We start from the raw sequence: 18,318 nt of genomic DNA on the forward strand, positions 1-18,318 counted from the left end.
TCAGTGATAATGAACGCCATACTAAACTCCAAATTGTACACAAGAAACTGAAATTAAAAATAATACAAGACTAACAAAGGTTAGAGGCTCCTGACTTGGGACAGGCGCAAAAATGCGGCGGGGTTAAACATGTTTATGAGATCTCAACCCTCCCCCTATATATACTCGTTTGGTTATCAACGGGCCGGATCATTTGAGTATTTAGACCATAGTACGTATTTTTCGGATAAATTCTAAATTCCTTCGCAGGCCGACACACAGCTCATTCTCTGAACCAAATCGACACAAGTTACTTACTGAAGCCCTTTGTCTTTGTCCATATTGTCCAAATTTGTGTGTATCTGTTGCATTGCCTCTGCTAGAGTCAATTAAAAGCGTCTTTATCCTGTCGACTTGAAACAACAGGCGTTAGATGCATGGACCTTTTTTTTTTCTTTTTCCCCGATGTTCAGTCATGTTTTATTTTTAATTATTGTCACTTTAATAATTGATGTGTTCTTGCTCTTATTCATGGGATCTTATAATAAAGTAGTTTATACGTGCTGCCCCATTGTGTAAACAATAAAAATGATCATCAATGCAAGTTCTACAAAATGCCACAAAATAAGATTTACAAATAAGCAAACATAGCTGATTGCATTAAAAGTAAAAATAAATATCAAAATGCCGCGCATATGTATACCAATGAATGATTCATGCTCATTTTAAACTCTTGTTTCGTAAGAGGTTTCCAATCATTACGAACAAAACGAAGTGTTTTCTCAATTTTCTTAATATTTTGTTCCCACAAATTAAAGGCTCTAAAGAACCTGTGTCGCGCACCTGTATCTTCAATAATGGCAATTTTTTAGTAAAAATCATCATTAAAGGGGAACAACTCTATTCAGAGTTAATTGAAAATTTCAGGCATGTTGTAAAATTTCTAGATCTCATCCTGCTGATCATTTTTCTTTTTTAAAGTTTCTATATATCTATTTCAATTTTCAAGATAATAGGCAAACACTGCAAAAAAAACGATAAAAATTATCATTAAAGGGCAATAACTTTGATAACAAATTGACTGAAGATTTCAGCAATTATGGCTTATTTGTAAATCTTGTCTTGCTGATCATTTTAGCTTTTTAAAGTATCTATCTACATGTATCTATTATAGTTTTAAAGATAATAGGCAAAAATGCAAAAAAAAAAATAATGGAAAAATCTTCTTTAAGGGCAAAAACCTCTATAAGGTGTCGAATGACGATTTCAATGATTTTACTTATTTTTAGATATTGTTTTGCTGATCATATTTGCCATTTAAAGTTTTTGTCTATCTATTATATTTTTCGAGATAATAAGCAAACAATGAAAAAAATGGGTAATATTCGTCGTTTAAGAGAAATAAATCCTATAAGAAGTCATCTGACAGTTTTGATGTCAATAGACATTATGTATAGATCTCATCATTCTGAACATTTCTGCCCCTATCAGATTTTTTCTTTCAGTTTCCAAGATAATAGACCAAACATGCATTTCACCCCTTTGTTATATTTTTAGCCATGTCGGCCATGATACCCCTTTGATAATTGTGGCCAAATTTGTAGATTCAGAGGGGATAATCTTTATAAAAGTTAACGGACGACGGATGACGACAACGACGACAGATGACGGACGATGACGACGACGACAGACGACGGACGCCAAGTGATGACAAAAGCTCACACTAACCCTTTGACCAGGTGAGCTATAAATACCATGTAAGCAGACAGTAACTAAAATTCCGGGGGTGCAATAAAAGAATGATAAATTGTAAGTTTTCACAGACGGTTCAATATACAAAAAAAATGTACTGGCCTATCTGCTTCAGTATATTAAATTGCCTTGCATTCTTTTAACAGATATTTGATATATATATATATATATATATATATGTATATTAAAGTTCAGTTTAAAGTCTATGGGGACACCTAATTACTTTCATCATCACATGAAATATTGATAATATCCTAACTAAACACAAATTTATGTTATGAGTTTTTGTACTGGCAACTGAAATGTCCCGAAATTTTGCAGGATTGGACTTTATGTTTTCCCACAAAACACACCATTGCTTAAGATATCAAAATATACAGGGCTAAGGGTAGATCATAGTTAGGAACGACCGTTTTATTTACGAGAGCGGGGGCTTCGGAAATGAATATGCTGGCTTCGTTAGAACTGAAAATAAATAATCTTGCCCAAGACAGGATGAAAAACGAATTTTCTACAACTTGCATGTACTATTTTAGATATAACTATGATTTTTGTTTTGGTAGCTGTATTACGTACCACTTTTAACATCAGAGACATATAATACATGTATTATATGTCTCTGTTAACATACACTCCACGGCACTTTCTGTTAATTGCAGTAATGTCTTTTTTAGTTGTTCTACTAGCTCTTTTCCGAAATGTAGTTTATAACATTCTATTTTTTTAATCTAATAAAAATATAATAAAACCTATAGGTTACCGAGCTTGTTTTCAAGCATAATGATGTAAAAAATGACATATGTTGTAAGGATTATACAGATACAAGACATTATAATGTGAATAGAAAGACAACTACATATTAGAATATCATTGGACAGATATCTCTTACAAAATGCTTTAAGAAAATAACGAGAAAATGGGATTATCCTGATGTACTTTTGTTTGCTACAGTATAATACAAAATACATATAAAAACTTGATTTTGACAATTCTAAAGGGACTTTCCGTTTTGAATTTTCCTTGGAGTTCGGTATTCTTGTTGTTTTATTTTTTGATATATTAACATATCGCACCTTTTTTAAAAGTTTAATTTTTTTTAGTCAATCAAAAAATAACCTACATTTTTTTTTTAATTAAAAATGTCGTTTTTTTATGAAATAGGCCCAACTTAATTTTCTTCAATTAAATGAAAAGTCTTACAAATGACTGTTCAAATATATGGCTATTCTCGAAATTGAATATTTATTTTAGCATTTACCATGTTGGTGAATATGGTATAAGTGGTAAGTTGCCTCTATAAAAAACGGGCCTTTATGAGTCAAATTATACAGTTATAATATCGTGTCATTCTACCTTTCTGTATATAGATTATAACTAAACTGTGAAGGAATCCATCAAAGATCGTAAGAATGAATCATTTACCATTTTCCATGAGTACTTTTTCTTTATTTTTGAATACACCTTATCGCTATTCCCGCTTGACCCGAGAATCTGTCCCGCTCGAACTTTTGACGTCATACAACAATCACTTTTACATTGTGGCGTCAGACATTTTCTATTATGACGTCAAAATTTTACGGGAACTTGTGTGATGTCCAGTAATGGCGGACAAATAGCGATAAGGTGTATTTACACATATCCCGGATAAGATAAGTACATGAGCTATCTATGTATTAATACACGTATATGCTGTCTGTATATTTGTGTTGTATATGTGTCTGATGTTATTACATGTATGTTTTGTTATTTAATATCAGTCGGTTAAAAAGCTCATGTTCCTCGTTATTATGTATATATCGTCTTGGTACCTGTTTTGACGCGGACCAGAAATGACGCACCGATTTAGTTAACGGTTTTATATTTCTAGACAAAAGCCGTGACGCCATCAACATTTGCTGTTCATAACATGAAGTTGAAGGTCATCTGACTACAACAAAGATGCCTAAAACTCTGCCCAGAAATGTTATTATTGCATAAAATATTAAAGACAATGCAATTTCCGCCATTTTATTAAGGTCAAAAAAATTATACCCTTCCCCGAAAGATTATCAGTCCTATATCCACTTTGGTCAAGCAAAGTATGTAACCGTATGCTTCCCCATTTTTTGTTTTTCAAATCACGTGACTGTCATGTGATATGGCTTTACATTTAAGCGGGAATCACTGTAGAACAAATGATCGTCGCTTATATAATTTTCTATGGTTTATCGATTTTTTTTCATTCAATGTATGAAGTATACATTGATAAATGTATTATTGTCAATGTTGTTTTATGAATGCAATTACTTTTTATTTTCAAATATATGGAATATGTATATCACTTTCATAAATTTTGAACAATTATATATCAAAATATAGGTTACAATTAAATTGTTTATAAATTTGGTGTTACAATTACCATGATCATTAAAGTAAATGAAAATGTCAAAAGTTGTTAATAAAATTGAATCTTTTTGAACAGTTTTAACTTTAAAGAATCCGGATTGAAGCAATTTTTCGATTATCAATTACGTGCAAGTGGTTTTGACTTGTTTGTTTACAGTGCGTCATTACTGGTACCCATCATTAGTTGGCAGTCAGTTTGTAATGTTAGCAAACATGATTTTTATTGTTATTACTGTTTCAAATATCAACTGTTTAATGATTGAAATATATTAACAAGTTATCAATCTTTTATTCCATTCCGTTTTTCTAATTCTTTTAAATGGTAGACTAAATGCAGAGACAAAAACAACCATAGGTGCGTCATTACTGGTTCCTCGGGGATATATATGCAACCCGACTTTAAATAAAGATTACTTTACTTTATATTTTACTTACTTTATGATGTTAGTCAGGTTGGGAACAACCCCTTAAATGAGGGATAACCCCTAAATGTAATGACTATCCCTTTTATGAGGGATAGAATTCAAGGGATACAATTGTTTTTTAAACCACCTCTAAGTACAAAAGGGTACATGTTTATATTATTTGCAGAAACTTTGCCAATAGAACAATATCATGTCTATCTGGTATTATATACACCTTATCGCTATTTAGTCCAATCCTGAAAAAGGTCACTTAGACAACTTCCTGTTTGGGTCAAGTGTTGCAAATACAAAAATCATCAGTAACGAGCTAAGGGAGGAAAAAGTTTAGAACTTAGCAAAACATTTTGAAACTTTGATAGATTATGATTCACTTTTTTTAAATACAAATTAAAGTATTAAAAATGCTTTGTTTGAAGTGTTTACGATGGTTTAGACATTTCTCTTTAAAAAGTTTTATGCATAATACATTGTTTAAACAGGGCCCCAAATAGCTTCAATTGGATTAAAAAGATAATTTTAGAACTTATCCGGATTGGAATAAATAGCGATAAGGTGTAGAATTTTGGAATATTCATGGACTTTAATCTTCTTTTTTTTTTTAAATAAGAGGACCCCTCTTTCAGAAAAGTTGTTCCAAATATAATGAATTTTCCCCTTTTCAGTTAAAAAAGCTTACCCGGTAGTTATCCTTTTTCTTTTCTACAACCATGACAACAGCAAAATAACCCCTTGTCTGAGGGACAGTCCCTCATTTAAAGGATATATCCCTCATTTGGGAGGTTGTTACACAGATACACAAATTTAGGCATTACAAGGGATATGATACAGCTTTATAATGATTAAAGATAAATAAGTAAATAATCCTTATGTCAAGAGGATAACCCAACTAGCTAAAGGGATTCTATAAATAAGTCTAAAGTTAAAAGTACATTATATACATGTCAAATAAATACATTCTCATATTAATATTTTGCTTCAACAAACAAAGTATTCAGAGACTACTTGTTAACAATGACATTATAACATTTAACTTATAACTGTTTCATGGTTTGGAAACTTAATTATAAGGTGAACATTTTACCTTGATCTTATCATCATGGTTCATCGGTCAATACTGAGTTTCTTGAAACATGTAAAGTAATTTTATTTTATATATTTTCAGTAATAATAATCCAACTCTTTAGAGTGTCTGTCTGAAAGTATTCATAAAACCTTGACGTAATATTTCACAAATGTTTTATGGATCATTGATAAATTTAAGTTTATGTAGATATAAGAAAATGTGGTATGAGTGCCAATGAGACAACTTTATGTATTCACTTTTATTGTAAATGATAGAGAAGCTAGATGACCAGCATTACAAAGAAGTGAACTATATGAAAATGTTCAGTAATACAGTATTGACAAATTACTACAATCCAGACATCCTTTGATACAAATGTTATGTATCTGGTTTTTTTCAGGTTTCCATTGAAGTTTAATCCAGCAACATGTGTGATGAATCCAATAAGAAACCTTTTCCATTTCAAATATCTTCAGTATGCCCAAGGAATTTGACAGAGGAAGAAAAATTTAAATTAGAAAAGGACAAGAATTTTATATCCGAATTTAAACAGAATAAGTTAGAAAATGAAGCACAGAAAAACTGGGATTTGTTTTATAAAAGGAATACGACAAAGTTTTTCAAAGATAGACACTGGACAAAACGTGAATTTAGTGACTTGTTTTATGAAGAAGATGAGCAGGTAGGCAGCTGTATTCTCTAGTCTGTATAAATGAAAGTATAGATATTTTATTCATATCTGTATATTTTAAATAGCGCTTGTAGTAGTTGAATCTATCTTTTGATTTACAAAAGTAGTGATATCTTTTTTTTTATTTACAGACCAAAGACTGCAAAACTATTCTGGAGGTTGGATGTGGAGTGGGCAATTTTCTTTTCCCTTTATTGAAAGAATTTAAAAAGTTATACTTTTATGCCTGTGATTTTTCTATAAGAGCTGTGCAGTTTGTCAAGGTAGGTCAGGTTTGCTGTTGAGTTTTCTCCTTAACGTTAGAAAAGCTTCATTGAAACAGAATAAGTAGATACAATGGATTCATCCATTTTTATGGGTACCAGTTTTTGTGGCTTGAGCAAAATTTGTGTTATTAAATGGTGGTTTCTTGATATCCTGGTTTGAAAAAATTTCTGTGTACATGCCAATGGGGAATATGTTTTTTGTTTAGCATTAAAATTTGGTTCTCCTTTTATGTATGTTTAACAACTGAATCCACAAAAATCAGATCCGCAAGAATGATCATGGGTCCTCAATAATTACGTATACGGCATCAGCATACAGTGAACTTCACTAACTTTAGCACAAAAAAATCAAAATTCATATTCCTTATGGATATTGTAGTACAACATGTATATGTATTTGAAATATTGTAACTTAAACAGTTGTTGAAGTACCTTGGAAATACAAAATTATTGAAAGAACTATACACCTTTATGGTTAGACATCGTTTTATGGTTAGACATCGTTTTCGAGCTGATAATTTTTTAGCAAGTGAAATTTGATATAAATAAAAAGCAATAAGTTTCATGGTCTATGTATTATTATTGATTTCTAGAAAGGAGAAAGTATTAATTGTCTCCATTAGCTTATGATATATAAAACAGAATGGTGGAATTAGTTTTACATAAGGACTAGATAGGGGTATGATGATAGGTACTATATTCAATATGATTTGTTTTAAGTAAGGGGCTTGAAGAGATGCACTGCATTCAATGTATATCATTTTACATCTTATAGAAGTATAGTCTTAGATATCCAGACGATAATGACATTGTTTTGTTATAGTAACCATGGTAACACAGTTATGTAACATTTAGGGTTTATGACACAGTATTTATTGTTAGGGACTTGTGTTTATATTCATTTAGTCTGTATGTCGGAACCAAAAGTGAGTGAGTGACGTCTCTTTCCTACATCAAAAACATTAAAAAAGATTATTTAGCAGAGTATTTTACCGGTACATTTTCAAATTCATGTACATTTTTTTATAGGAAAATAGTTTGTATAATCCTGATCGATGCCATGCCTTTCAGTGTGATATTACATGTGATGATCTGAGTAAAGAAATACCACCAGACACTGTTGATGCTGTGTCCATGATATTTGTTTTGTCAGCCATTCATCCAGATAAAATGGTGACAGCTCTTAAGAATATTTCAAAGGTAATTTTCATATAAAGAGTTTAAAGGTCTTGATACATAAAGGTCTTGATATGTAAAGGTCTTGATACGTAAAGGTCTTGATACGTAAAGGTCTTGATATGAATATGGTAAGACTGAAACAAAATTGGTCACAGTTTTTCTGAAAAAGTTTAGACCCATATAAAATTGTTGCAGCACTACAGGATTTGAGACTGTGAGATAAATGTACCATTAAAGAATCATTTCATGATTTGTGGTGTAAAGCTAAGTCAATTAATAGCATGTAGATAATGTCTAACATAGTAGTTATAGTCATGGTATTCATTCAATAAATCAAATAAACCTCATTAAGTGTTATTATTTTACCGTGAAAATATTTTCTTCTTTAAGAGATGCAATTGTTATTGCAGATATTAAAACCAGGAGGTTGTATTTTGTTTAGAGATTATGGTTTATACGACCATGCCATGTTAAGATTTGGTCCAGGCCACAAGTTATGTGAGAACTTTTATGTACGCCAAGATGGCACAAGGGCTTACTATTTCAAAACAGGTAAGTGTGGAGTAAATGTACATACAAGTTATGGTAGTTTTGTATTGTTGTTAGTGTGTGGTAGGAATAGTCAAAAGTTATGACGAAGACCACTTTTAGGGTTCCAATAATTAACACATCAGAGACATCTTCAGATGTTAACTAGATATTAATAAAAAAAAATACATGCATAGGCTAGTATTTCATAAACTTGAAATTGCCATTTATGTTTTGCATATAGAATGATTTTTAGATGTAACGTCACAGTACCCAAATTACACTGAGTACCCAAATTGCACCTATTCAACAAAAATCGCTGCGGAAATCTTTGAGGCTAAAAAATTTGTATTTTTATGATTTGACATTATACTTGTCTTTCAACAAAGTTAAATATATTTAGATATACTCAAAACGTTCACAGTATATATCAACAGATGAAGCATTCACTGGAAAAATTAAATCTACGAAAACGTCGCCATGCGACGTTCACAAAAAGTCATCTTTTAAAAATGAACAAATTAAATATGTTACAAGCATCAATTTCTTAAAAAATGAATAGTAAGCGTGGACTAATGACAAATTGTCTAAATATTTGAGGGGCCTCGGTGGCCGAGTGGTCTCAGTAGTTACTACTGTAATCACTAGCCAGTCAACACTGAGGTTGTGAGTTCGAAACCCCGCTCGTGCTTATCTTAATTGACTAGGATTGTCAGTTTTCCTATCTAAGGTCGGTGGTTTTCTCCGGGCACTCCGGCTTCCTCCACCAATAAAAACTGGCCGCCACGAAATAGCCCAAAAGTGGTGCTTAAAAGGCGTTAAAACACCAAAAATCAAATCAAATCTAAATATTTGAAGTAATAAAACAAAATATCTGTTATTCGATTTTTAAGGATGTGAATTTAAGCATGGATGCAATTTGGGTACTCCTCGTTACAGAATCAAGGATCGTTTGGAGGTCGGTTCAAACCCATTTTTCTATGATTCAATATGGATTCAAAATTAAATTGGTGGAACCATATAATAAATAATGACACATCTACAAAATAAACACAGAATGGAAACTTTTGTCTGTATCATAAATAGACGTAGGTGAAAAAACTGTCAAAATAGGTGCAATTTGGGTACCGTCACGTTACATATGACTTAATTTTCATTTTTTTTTGGTGTTTAGTTGAGATTCGAAATTACTCTACAAGTAAATATTTGGGTTTTCTGTTATGATAACACAATATAGTCTATTTTAAAATTAATATGTGTTGTTTGGTCTTGAACTTTTAAGACTTTTAATTATTATCAATAAACCAGTGGGTCCTATATCTTGTTGATAATCAATCATGCAATTTACCTATAGTATCATGAAACAACATGATAGGTGATATTTTAAGGGTAATAGTGTTTTGTATGCTATCATTCCATATGACTTAAAGTATATATGACTTATGCATAGTACTAATGTCATATTCTTGGTTTTAATGTAGATGAATTAACATTACTTATGGAATCAGCTGGATATAATTGTGCAAATTGTGAATATATTCAAAGAGAGACTGTGAATAAGAAGGAAGGACTGTGTGTACCACGTATATTTGTTCAGGCAAAGTTCATCAAAAGTATAGCTGACAAAGTGAACTCATCTCAACCTATTGAAGTAAACAAGACAGATGAGTGTACAAATGGTGATAAACAAGAAGAAAACATCACAAGTAAAGAAGAAGGGAATAATACAGACATTCAAGTACCTGTGGTTCTAGATAACTGTTGTTATGCACAAGTTACAAGTGAAGTTATTAAAAGCTGATCATGTATAAGTGTTTTTTGTAATAAGTTTACATAGTTAAATTAAGGTCAAGAACTTCATCAGTGGTTGTCTTTTGATATACAATGTATTCCAATGGTATTTTTTTGTCTCGCCTGCGAATTTTGATGGTGAGACAAAGAGATAACAATCTGGCAGCAGCGGTGGTGACATCGTAAACTCTTTGTATGAAGTTTTATATAACAGAAGGTAGAAGACCTGTATGATCCATACCCTGTATGCAGATACCTTATGTTACAAAATTTCTGTCTGTCATATGTCCATTGCTCTTGACCTGATTTTCATGGATAATCAATGCTTGAAATGTTTTGTTTTTGTTTTGTTTTTGTCATGTCAATCACTCACTTATTATGACCAATAGGATAACTATATTTGGTATATGGGATTCTTACAAAGTTTACATGTATGTCAGACAGAGTTCACCTTACCTCACCCTCATTTAATGGATCAATGATCAAGGTTAAGCTTCTTGGTCAAGTCTGTATCACTTTCTCTAACTATAATTTTATGTATGGAATGATTGTGAGGTGTACATATCTATCTGGTAGGGTTTATCTGACCTTGACCTCATTTTCATGGTTCATTAGTCAATGTCAAGACTTAAGTTTTCATGGTTAAGTCTCAGATACTGTAAGCAAAAGGTCAACTATATTTGGTGTATGGAATGATTGCTTGGTATACATGTTGTCTGGCAGGGTTCATCTGACCTTGACCTCATTTTTATGGTTCATTGGTCAATGTTCAATTTTTGCATTTAGGTCTGTTCCTCAGATACTATAAGCAATATACTAACTATATTTGGTGTATAGTATACATGAGAGGTGTACATTTCTGTCTGACAGTGTTCATCTGACCACGACCTCAATTACATTGATTATGAAATCAATCATATTACAGATTTTCCTAAATTCAATAATGATAAATAAAGCAGACAAGAATTTTCAGCATGTGCACTCCTGTGTTCTATTGGAGATTTGTAGTTGATGACATATCTTTGATAGTAACTTAAATATTTACAACTTTTCTAGACTTGGAGCTTGACATATACACTTGTCTTATGTTGATGATTGTTTTGACCCACAATGACATCACTGAATATTCACTTGCCCTTGCCAATGGCCACTGAGGAACAATATGGGTGCCACTAGTGGAGCAGGGTTTACCCTTACTTTTGTTTTAAAGGGATTTATGTTCCTCTAGTTTTCATTATTGTATTTTGTTCTTTATTTAAAAAAATATTTAGGTTGTTTCTTGTCACTTTTCACATTTGAGCAAGTTGTGTTAGATGATTTTTGTCATGCCTGGGACTTTTATCGCAGAAAGCTCGACATAGAGATAGTGATCCGGTGTCGGCAGCATTAACTAACTTCTTAAAAGCTCAATATTTCAGAAGGTAGGAGAGCTGGATGCTTCATACGTTGTATATAGATGCCTTATGATATGAAGTTTCTGTTTGTCATATGTCCATTGTCCTTGACCTCATTTTCATGGTTCAGTGACTACTTGAAAAAAAAGTTCAGATTTTTTGTAATATTAATTTCTCTCTTATGAGTACAATGTAATAGGATAACTATATTTGGTATGTGCGTACCTTGCAAGGTCCTCATGCCTGTCAGACAGTTTTCACTTGACCTCGACCTCATTTCATAAATCAGTGAACAAGGTTAAGTTTTCGTGGTCAAGTCCATATCTCAGATACTATAAGCAATAGGTCTACTATATTTGGTGTATGTAATGATTGTAAGGTGTACATGTCCAACTGGCAGGTGTCATCTGACCTTGACCCCATTTTCATGGTTCAGTGGCAATAGTTTAGTTTTTGTGTTTTGGTCTGTTTTTCTAATACTGTATGCAATAGGTTAACTATATTTGGTGTATGGAAATATTTTACGATGTTCATGTCAGTCTGGCAGGTTTTATTTGACCATGACCTCATTTTCATGGTTCATTGCTCAATGTTAAGTTTTTGTGTTTTGGTCTGTTTTTCTAATACTGAATGCAGTAGGTCAACTATATTTGGTGTATGGAAATATTTTATGATGTACATGTCAGTCTGGCAGGTTTTATTTTACCTTGACCTCATTTTCACAGTTCACTGCTCAATGTTAAGTTTTTGTGTTTTGGTTTGTTTTTCTAATACTGTATGCAAAAGATCAACTATATTTGGTGTATGGAAATATTTTACGATGTACATGTCAGTCTGGCAGGTTTTATTTTACCTTGACCTCATTTTCATGGTTCATTGCTTTATGTTAAGTTTTTGTATTTTGGTCTGTTTTTCTTAAACTTTAAGCAATAGATCAACTATATTTGGTGTATGAAATGATTGTAAGGTGTATATGTCTGTCTGACCTTCACCTCATTTTCATGGTTCATTGGTCAATGTTCAGTTTTCCTGGTTAACTTTGTTTCTTAGATACTATAAGCAATAGGTCAACTATATTTGATGCATGGAATGATTTTAAGGTGTACATGTCTGTCTGGCAGGGTTCATCTGACCTTGACTTCATTTTCATGGTTCATTGGTCAATATAGAATTTCCATGGTTTGGTCTGTTTCTTTTATACTATAAGCAATAGGTCATCTATATTCTGTGTATATAATGATTGTATTAAAGGTGTACATGTATTTCTGGCTTGGTTTGTCTGACCTTGACCTCATTTTCTTGGATCATAAATGTTAATGTGATACTTGTAGTAAAACTTAATATGTAGGACTATCAACATAAAATCAATGGTCTGTATAGTAGGTGAGACATTTCAGCGTGTGCACTCTTGTTTCAGTATTAATGATGTCTAAGGATTATACAATAAACATCAACCAATCTGTAATTATATGATGCTTAATTACCTGATATGATATCAACATTTTTTAACATTGTGTAGCAGGAACTGCTTATAGAGCATCCAACTTTTCCCTAGTTTTTTGTTTCCATTTTCGTTGTTCAATCTTTTACTTTCTGTGTAGTGCTTTGTGGACTGGTTTTTTGTCTTTTCTTCATTTTTATGCCCCACCTACGATAGTAGAGGAGCATTATGTTTTTTGGTCAGTGCGTCCTTTCGTTTGTCCGTCATACTGTATGTCCGTCTGTTTGTCCGTCTGTCCCGCTTCAGGTTAATGTTTTTGGTCAAGGTAGTTTTTGATGAAGTTGAAGTCCAATCAACTTGAAACTTAGTACACATGTTCCCTATGATATGATCTTTCTAATTTAAATGCCAAATAAGAGTTTTGACCCCAATTTCATGGTCCACTGAACATAGAAAATGATAGTGCGAGTGGGGCATCCGTGTACTATGGAAACATTCTTGTTTTATCATTTTTTGCTTTCATAGCCCGTAGGGCCAGGTGAGTTATGTCGCCATCATTTGGTGTCCATTGTTGTTGTCTGCCTTCGTAAGCTTTTTCAAATTACTTTTTTGTTATTGCCAATCAATTAATCAATCAACGTTGTGGCTAAAAATATAATCGAAAAGCATTAATAGTTTACAAAAAAAGTGAAAAAAAAATATTAAATTGCAATTTTTTTGCCAAGTGAAGAATTCAGGCTCTTAGAATCCTGTAGTTAATTTTGGCCATTGATCAGTCTTTAGTTTTCCATTAAGTGCTTTGTGGACTGTTGTTTGTCTTTTTCATATATTGTTCTTTGTTTTTTGCCATTGAATTGTCAGTTTTTCTTTGACTTACCGTTTTGGTGTTTTCTTCCTCGGATATATACCGGTACTGACATTTTCTGGGTCAGGTTTTCTGCATAGTTATTTATTCATTTTTGTCTAAATAAATAAATCAAGTCTGAAATCATACAAAATTTTAATGCAACAATCATAGTTCATAACTATTAAACTTATTACACAATAAAAAGAATAATGCTAGCACCTACAGCTTAAACATTAACTTTCCAATCTTAACATGAAAAATATGTTATTAAAAAAAATATTAAGGTTGTCTTTAAAATAACTTTATTTCTATCAATTTGAACCAGAATTAAGTTTAATGAAAACATACATTGACTTTTCTTCTGGTTTGATTTGAGTTATCAATATTTCATACTTGTTTTTTCTACTGTATGTTTATGAACTCGCTAAAGGATACTCTCTCCCTGAACTATTATCAATGTATCTTAAAACAAAATGACTCAGTCTATAAAAATTTACAAAATGGGAATCCAAGCTAAAACAAATTTTGTCTTCTAGGAGCTAGGAGAAAGGGTCCTCTTAACAATGTAGGACAAGGATAACATTCTTTTATGCACCTCGTAAGGTACTATATATTCTACAATATATTGTGTTCATTTTCATTAATATCTGTCAAGCTGTTTAGGTGTTGTTTAGCTTATGAGAGACTCTTACAACATATTGCAGCTTTGAAGTAAGTAAGATTATCTCTCCTTTGAAATTTGGGAACATAATCATATCACTTAATGCATATCTTTATATCAATATCTGTCTAGCCGTTTAGGAGGATTTGTCCCTATAAGTTATTACCACAATTTGCAATATTGAAGCAAATTAATACCTCCCCTTTCAACATGACAGATAATTTTCCCACATTCAAATTCTCAGATTAGGTTCTACAACTTTGTCAAGTTTTATCAATATTATATAGCTGTTAAAGATGAGTTACACTTACAAGTTATGACAACATGTTGCAGTATTGAAGTAAGTAAATTCCATTAACTCCACTTTCACAGAACAAAAACAATTTTAGTTTTCTGGGAGGTAGGTCAGATTCCCCTGTAAAAAGTAGGACAGGGATAACATTCCTCTATGCACATCCTTAGGTAAAGTAAAGTTTCATTAATATCCATTCAACTGTAAAGGAGGAGTTATGCTTTCAAGTTATTGCCACATGTTGCAAAATTGAAGTAACTAAATCTGATTATCTCCCCTTTAACATAAGAACAATTTTAGTTTTCTAGGAGCTAGTTCTGAGAGTTCCTTTTTAATGGAAGACAGGGATTACATTCATGGGTAATACTCTGCAACTGTGTAAATTGTTATCAATATCTGTCTAGCTGTTGTTAAGCTTACCAGAGACTGTTGCAATATTGAGGTCAGTTTGATTATCTCCCCTTTTGAATGTTGGACAAAAATACACATCCTGGGGTAGTGTCCGACATTGTAAACTTTAAACAATTTCCATCTTGTCATTTAGGAGAAGTTGACCATGCAAGTCATATTGACAGACAGGGTAATTCCTATATACCCCCATACCATAAACATATACTTTGTTTGTGGGAGGTATAAAAACAACCAAAAAATTCATTTATACTTACAACAAACATGAGTAAAAATGTATACTGTTCCTTTAATAATAATAATTCTAATATGATGTGCTTCTTTCGTTTTGTAAACAACACCATGATAATTTCTCGATATATCTATACTTAGCGCAGACTCATAGATGTGCATAATAACGGCTGTTACAATATACCTCCCAATGTATATCCAATTGTATCGTAACCTTTGTGCAAAGGTTATGCCGATTTCGCTGTGTTAAAAATTGCAATTGAAAAAAAAACAGAACCTTCATTCTTATTCTGATGCATAACAAAAAGAATTGATGCACTAGAGCTCGGAAAATGTGGGAAAAATGTACAAAATCAAAATAAAATAAAATTCCGCGAAATTCCATTAATGCTTTTGGTGCATTAAAGTAATTTCAAAACATGACGTCATACGAATGAAAACGCTAAAGCTGAAGGTTTTTCCGTTATGTGATGCCTCCAAATTCGGATAATATTGCATTATTCGCACATTTACTGATTTCAGCAAGTCAACGCTCAGGATAAAATTCGAATATCACGGCCCAGGCCATGTGTAAATTTCCAACAAATCTATGGCTTCCATAAATTATTTCTTTAATATTATTCCTTTTTTATAATAATAAATCTTAATTCAAATAATTAGCAAACAAACTTTTCAACCTCAATGTGAAAAAGACACCAGAAAGCTGTCCTTGCTTATTTCCCAGTTAATTTTATAGGATAAAGATGTCCATGTAATAGCTTCTTATAAAACAGATTGGTCTAACAATGAGGTATTACATGGTAAGCAATTCATGTATAACAATATAAATCACAGTCAAAGTTACATAAATATATAAAAAACTAATATATGATAAATACTGGAAAAAAAATTTGATAAATAATTAAAATATGTTCTGATTGCCAAGTCATTTGATTGCCAAGTCATTTGATTGCCAAGTCATTTGATTGCCAAGTCATTTGATTCACAACTCTAATAGAAAACATCTCATTTTTTTCAAATTCAAATTATTTAATAATAGTTTTTGATAAATAAAAAAAATTTGCAGATAAAAATACATCAATACTGTTTAAATATAATTTGATTGAATTATTTTTTTCCTAAAGAAGAATAAAAGTTCAAACCATGAATATGCTCCTGGACAACAGGAATAAACAAAAGTGGATTAATCCTTATTATAACATTTCATGTCATATTACATTTATATTGAAATAATGAAAAATTCCATAAACTTAATCCTTATAAACAAGAGTGACTATATATTTACTTGAATGTTGTTATTGGAGGTAGTTCTTGTCACAAATAAGAGTCAAAAGTACTGGTATATTTTATTAAGACAAAAAATGACTATTTATATCTAGAATTAAACATTGAATATATAGATATATGAAGGAAATCCTATTGCTGTTCCATTCAGACTTGTGTATTTTTAATCTAAAAGATTTTGAATATGAACTGGCCATTGCCTTAAATATATGCACAGTATTTCAAAAGCAAATTTACTGAATGAGCCAATATATCAATACAAAGATCTTCTTTTAAGATGCACCTAAATTCAAAAACCTAAATGAAGTGAGAAGGAAAAAAAAGAGATCAATATGCCAGCACCCAGGAGAATGTTACTTTTTTAAGGAATACTTATTGATTTTTTTTTGTTTACAAGCACTTGTTTGAATTTATTTCATTTATCATGGTATTTTGCTCTTTATATAATAAATAAATGAAAAAAATCTTAATATAAATTACTTAACAATTACATTTACAATTTTTCTTTTGAACTATTCTTATGCAAGCATGTTTCCACTTCTTTCATTAATCTTAGAACCAATTCTTCTTGGTAGGATAAGCCTACAAACTGTACTCCAACAGGTAAACCTTTGGAACCTTCTGCAAACTGTAGAAAAAAACAATATATAAGTTATCAGTATGTGATGTATTACACTTTTAATTCTTATTATAAATAACAAATAAAAAGATCCATGCAGGATTTCCTTTGTAGATGTCAAATGTTTAATTTTTCCAGTGTTGATTATTACACTAATTTTTATACACTTGTACAATTCATAGTAGTCAGTTTTAATGCTGTAAGAGACCAGAATGCCTGGAACAAACCACCAACCTTTAGTAAGATTCTATTATTAAAAACCCCTGGACTCTTCATTAAACTTCATTGCCGAAAAATCATTTCTACTTCCCGACAAGGGAAATAACCTGCTTCAAATGATAATTTTAGAGTAAAATTATGATTCCCGAAATGAGTTTCTGGAAAGGGGTATATTGAAAATACTAACCAAGCTTCAAGTCCATAACCTAGCTTTAGTGATCTGTTCAGGTAAATATTCACCAATTACCTAAAATACCATCTGCACACAGATTGGTTTTATTTCAATGTCATTTACTTACCCGGTATGTGAAGGTGCGTTTACATGATACAATTTTCCATCAGATTTGATACTGTAGCCCAGGTAAATCGTACAGCATGCTATTCACACGATACAATTTTCCATTCAATTTACCTAAAATACCATCTGCACACAGATTGGTTTTATTTCAATGTCATTTACTTATGTGAAGGTGCGTTTACATGATACAATTTTCCATCAGATTTGATACTGTAGCCCAGGTAAATCGTACAGCATGCTATTCACACGATACAATTTTCCATTCAATTTACCAAAAGTGACCCATTATAGGTAAAAAATCTTATGAAAAATCATACCGTGTAACCCCCACCTTTAGTTAAATGTATGAAGTTCAAAATTATACCTGATGTCTATAAAAATACAAGTCATTGGACTTGAAATTTCAAAATACACAGCTGAGTACAAATTAGAATTCAGCTTGTTTGCATACCTGATAGATTGGAAAAAAACTAGAGGCTCTAAAGAGCCTGTGTCGCTCACCTTGGTCTATGTGCATATTAAACAAAGGACACAGATGGATTCATGACAAAATTGTGTTTTGGTG

General features: G+C 31.6%; 2 protein-coding genes across 3 annotated transcripts in view; one reads left to right on the forward strand and one right to left on the reverse strand.

Moving 5' to 3' along the window:
• Positions 1–3,000: 3,000 nt before the first annotated feature.
• On the forward strand, positions 3,001–10,128 carry LOC127730889 (tRNA N(3)-methylcytidine methyltransferase METTL6-like). Its single transcript, XM_052239492.1, has 6 exons — positions 3,001–3,134; positions 6,005–6,286; positions 6,427–6,558; positions 7,591–7,761; positions 8,151–8,292; positions 9,750–10,128. The coding sequence occupies exons 2-6, from the start codon at positions 6,032–6,034 to the stop codon at positions 10,067–10,069; spliced, it is 1,020 nt and encodes a 339-aa protein (XP_052095452.1). The 5' UTR covers positions 3,001–3,134; positions 6,005–6,031; the 3' UTR covers positions 10,070–10,128.
• Positions 10,129–13,882: 3,754 nt separating this feature from the next.
• The window catches only part of LOC127730887 (vitamin D3 hydroxylase-associated protein-like), a 36,040-nt gene continuing 31,604 nt past the window's right edge, over positions 13,883–18,318 (reverse strand). For both annotated transcript variants that reach the window (XM_052239491.1, XM_052239490.1), the window contains exon 16: positions 13,883–17,245. In XM_052239491.1, coding sequence (XP_052095451.1) covers positions 17,111–17,245 — 135 coding nt within the window. In that variant the 3' untranslated portion in view covers positions 13,883–17,110. The remainder of the gene's footprint in view (positions 17,246–18,318) is intronic.

The sequence above is a fragment of the Mytilus californianus genome, unplaced genomic scaffold (assembly GCF_021869535.1).
Source record: "Mytilus californianus isolate M0D057914Y unplaced genomic scaffold, xbMytCali1.0.p SCAF_2, whole genome shotgun sequence".
NCBI classification, from domain to species: Eukaryota; Metazoa; Mollusca; class Bivalvia; order Mytilida; family Mytilidae; genus Mytilus; species Mytilus californianus.

Bases quoted from the DNA above. Each gene is read 5' to 3' on its own strand.
- LOC127730889 (XM_052239492.1), top strand. From the start codon at position 6,032: ATGTGTGATGAATCCAATAAGAAACCTTTTCCATTTCAAATATCTTCA. The intron at 6,287-6,426 runs GTAGGCAGCTGT...TTTTATTTACAG, and splicing joins TTTATGAAGAAGATGAGCAG to ACCAAAGACTGCAAAACTAT. The intron at 8,293-9,749 runs GTAAGTGTGGAG...GTTTTAATGTAG, and splicing joins GGCTTACTATTTCAAAACAG to ATGAATTAACATTACTTATG.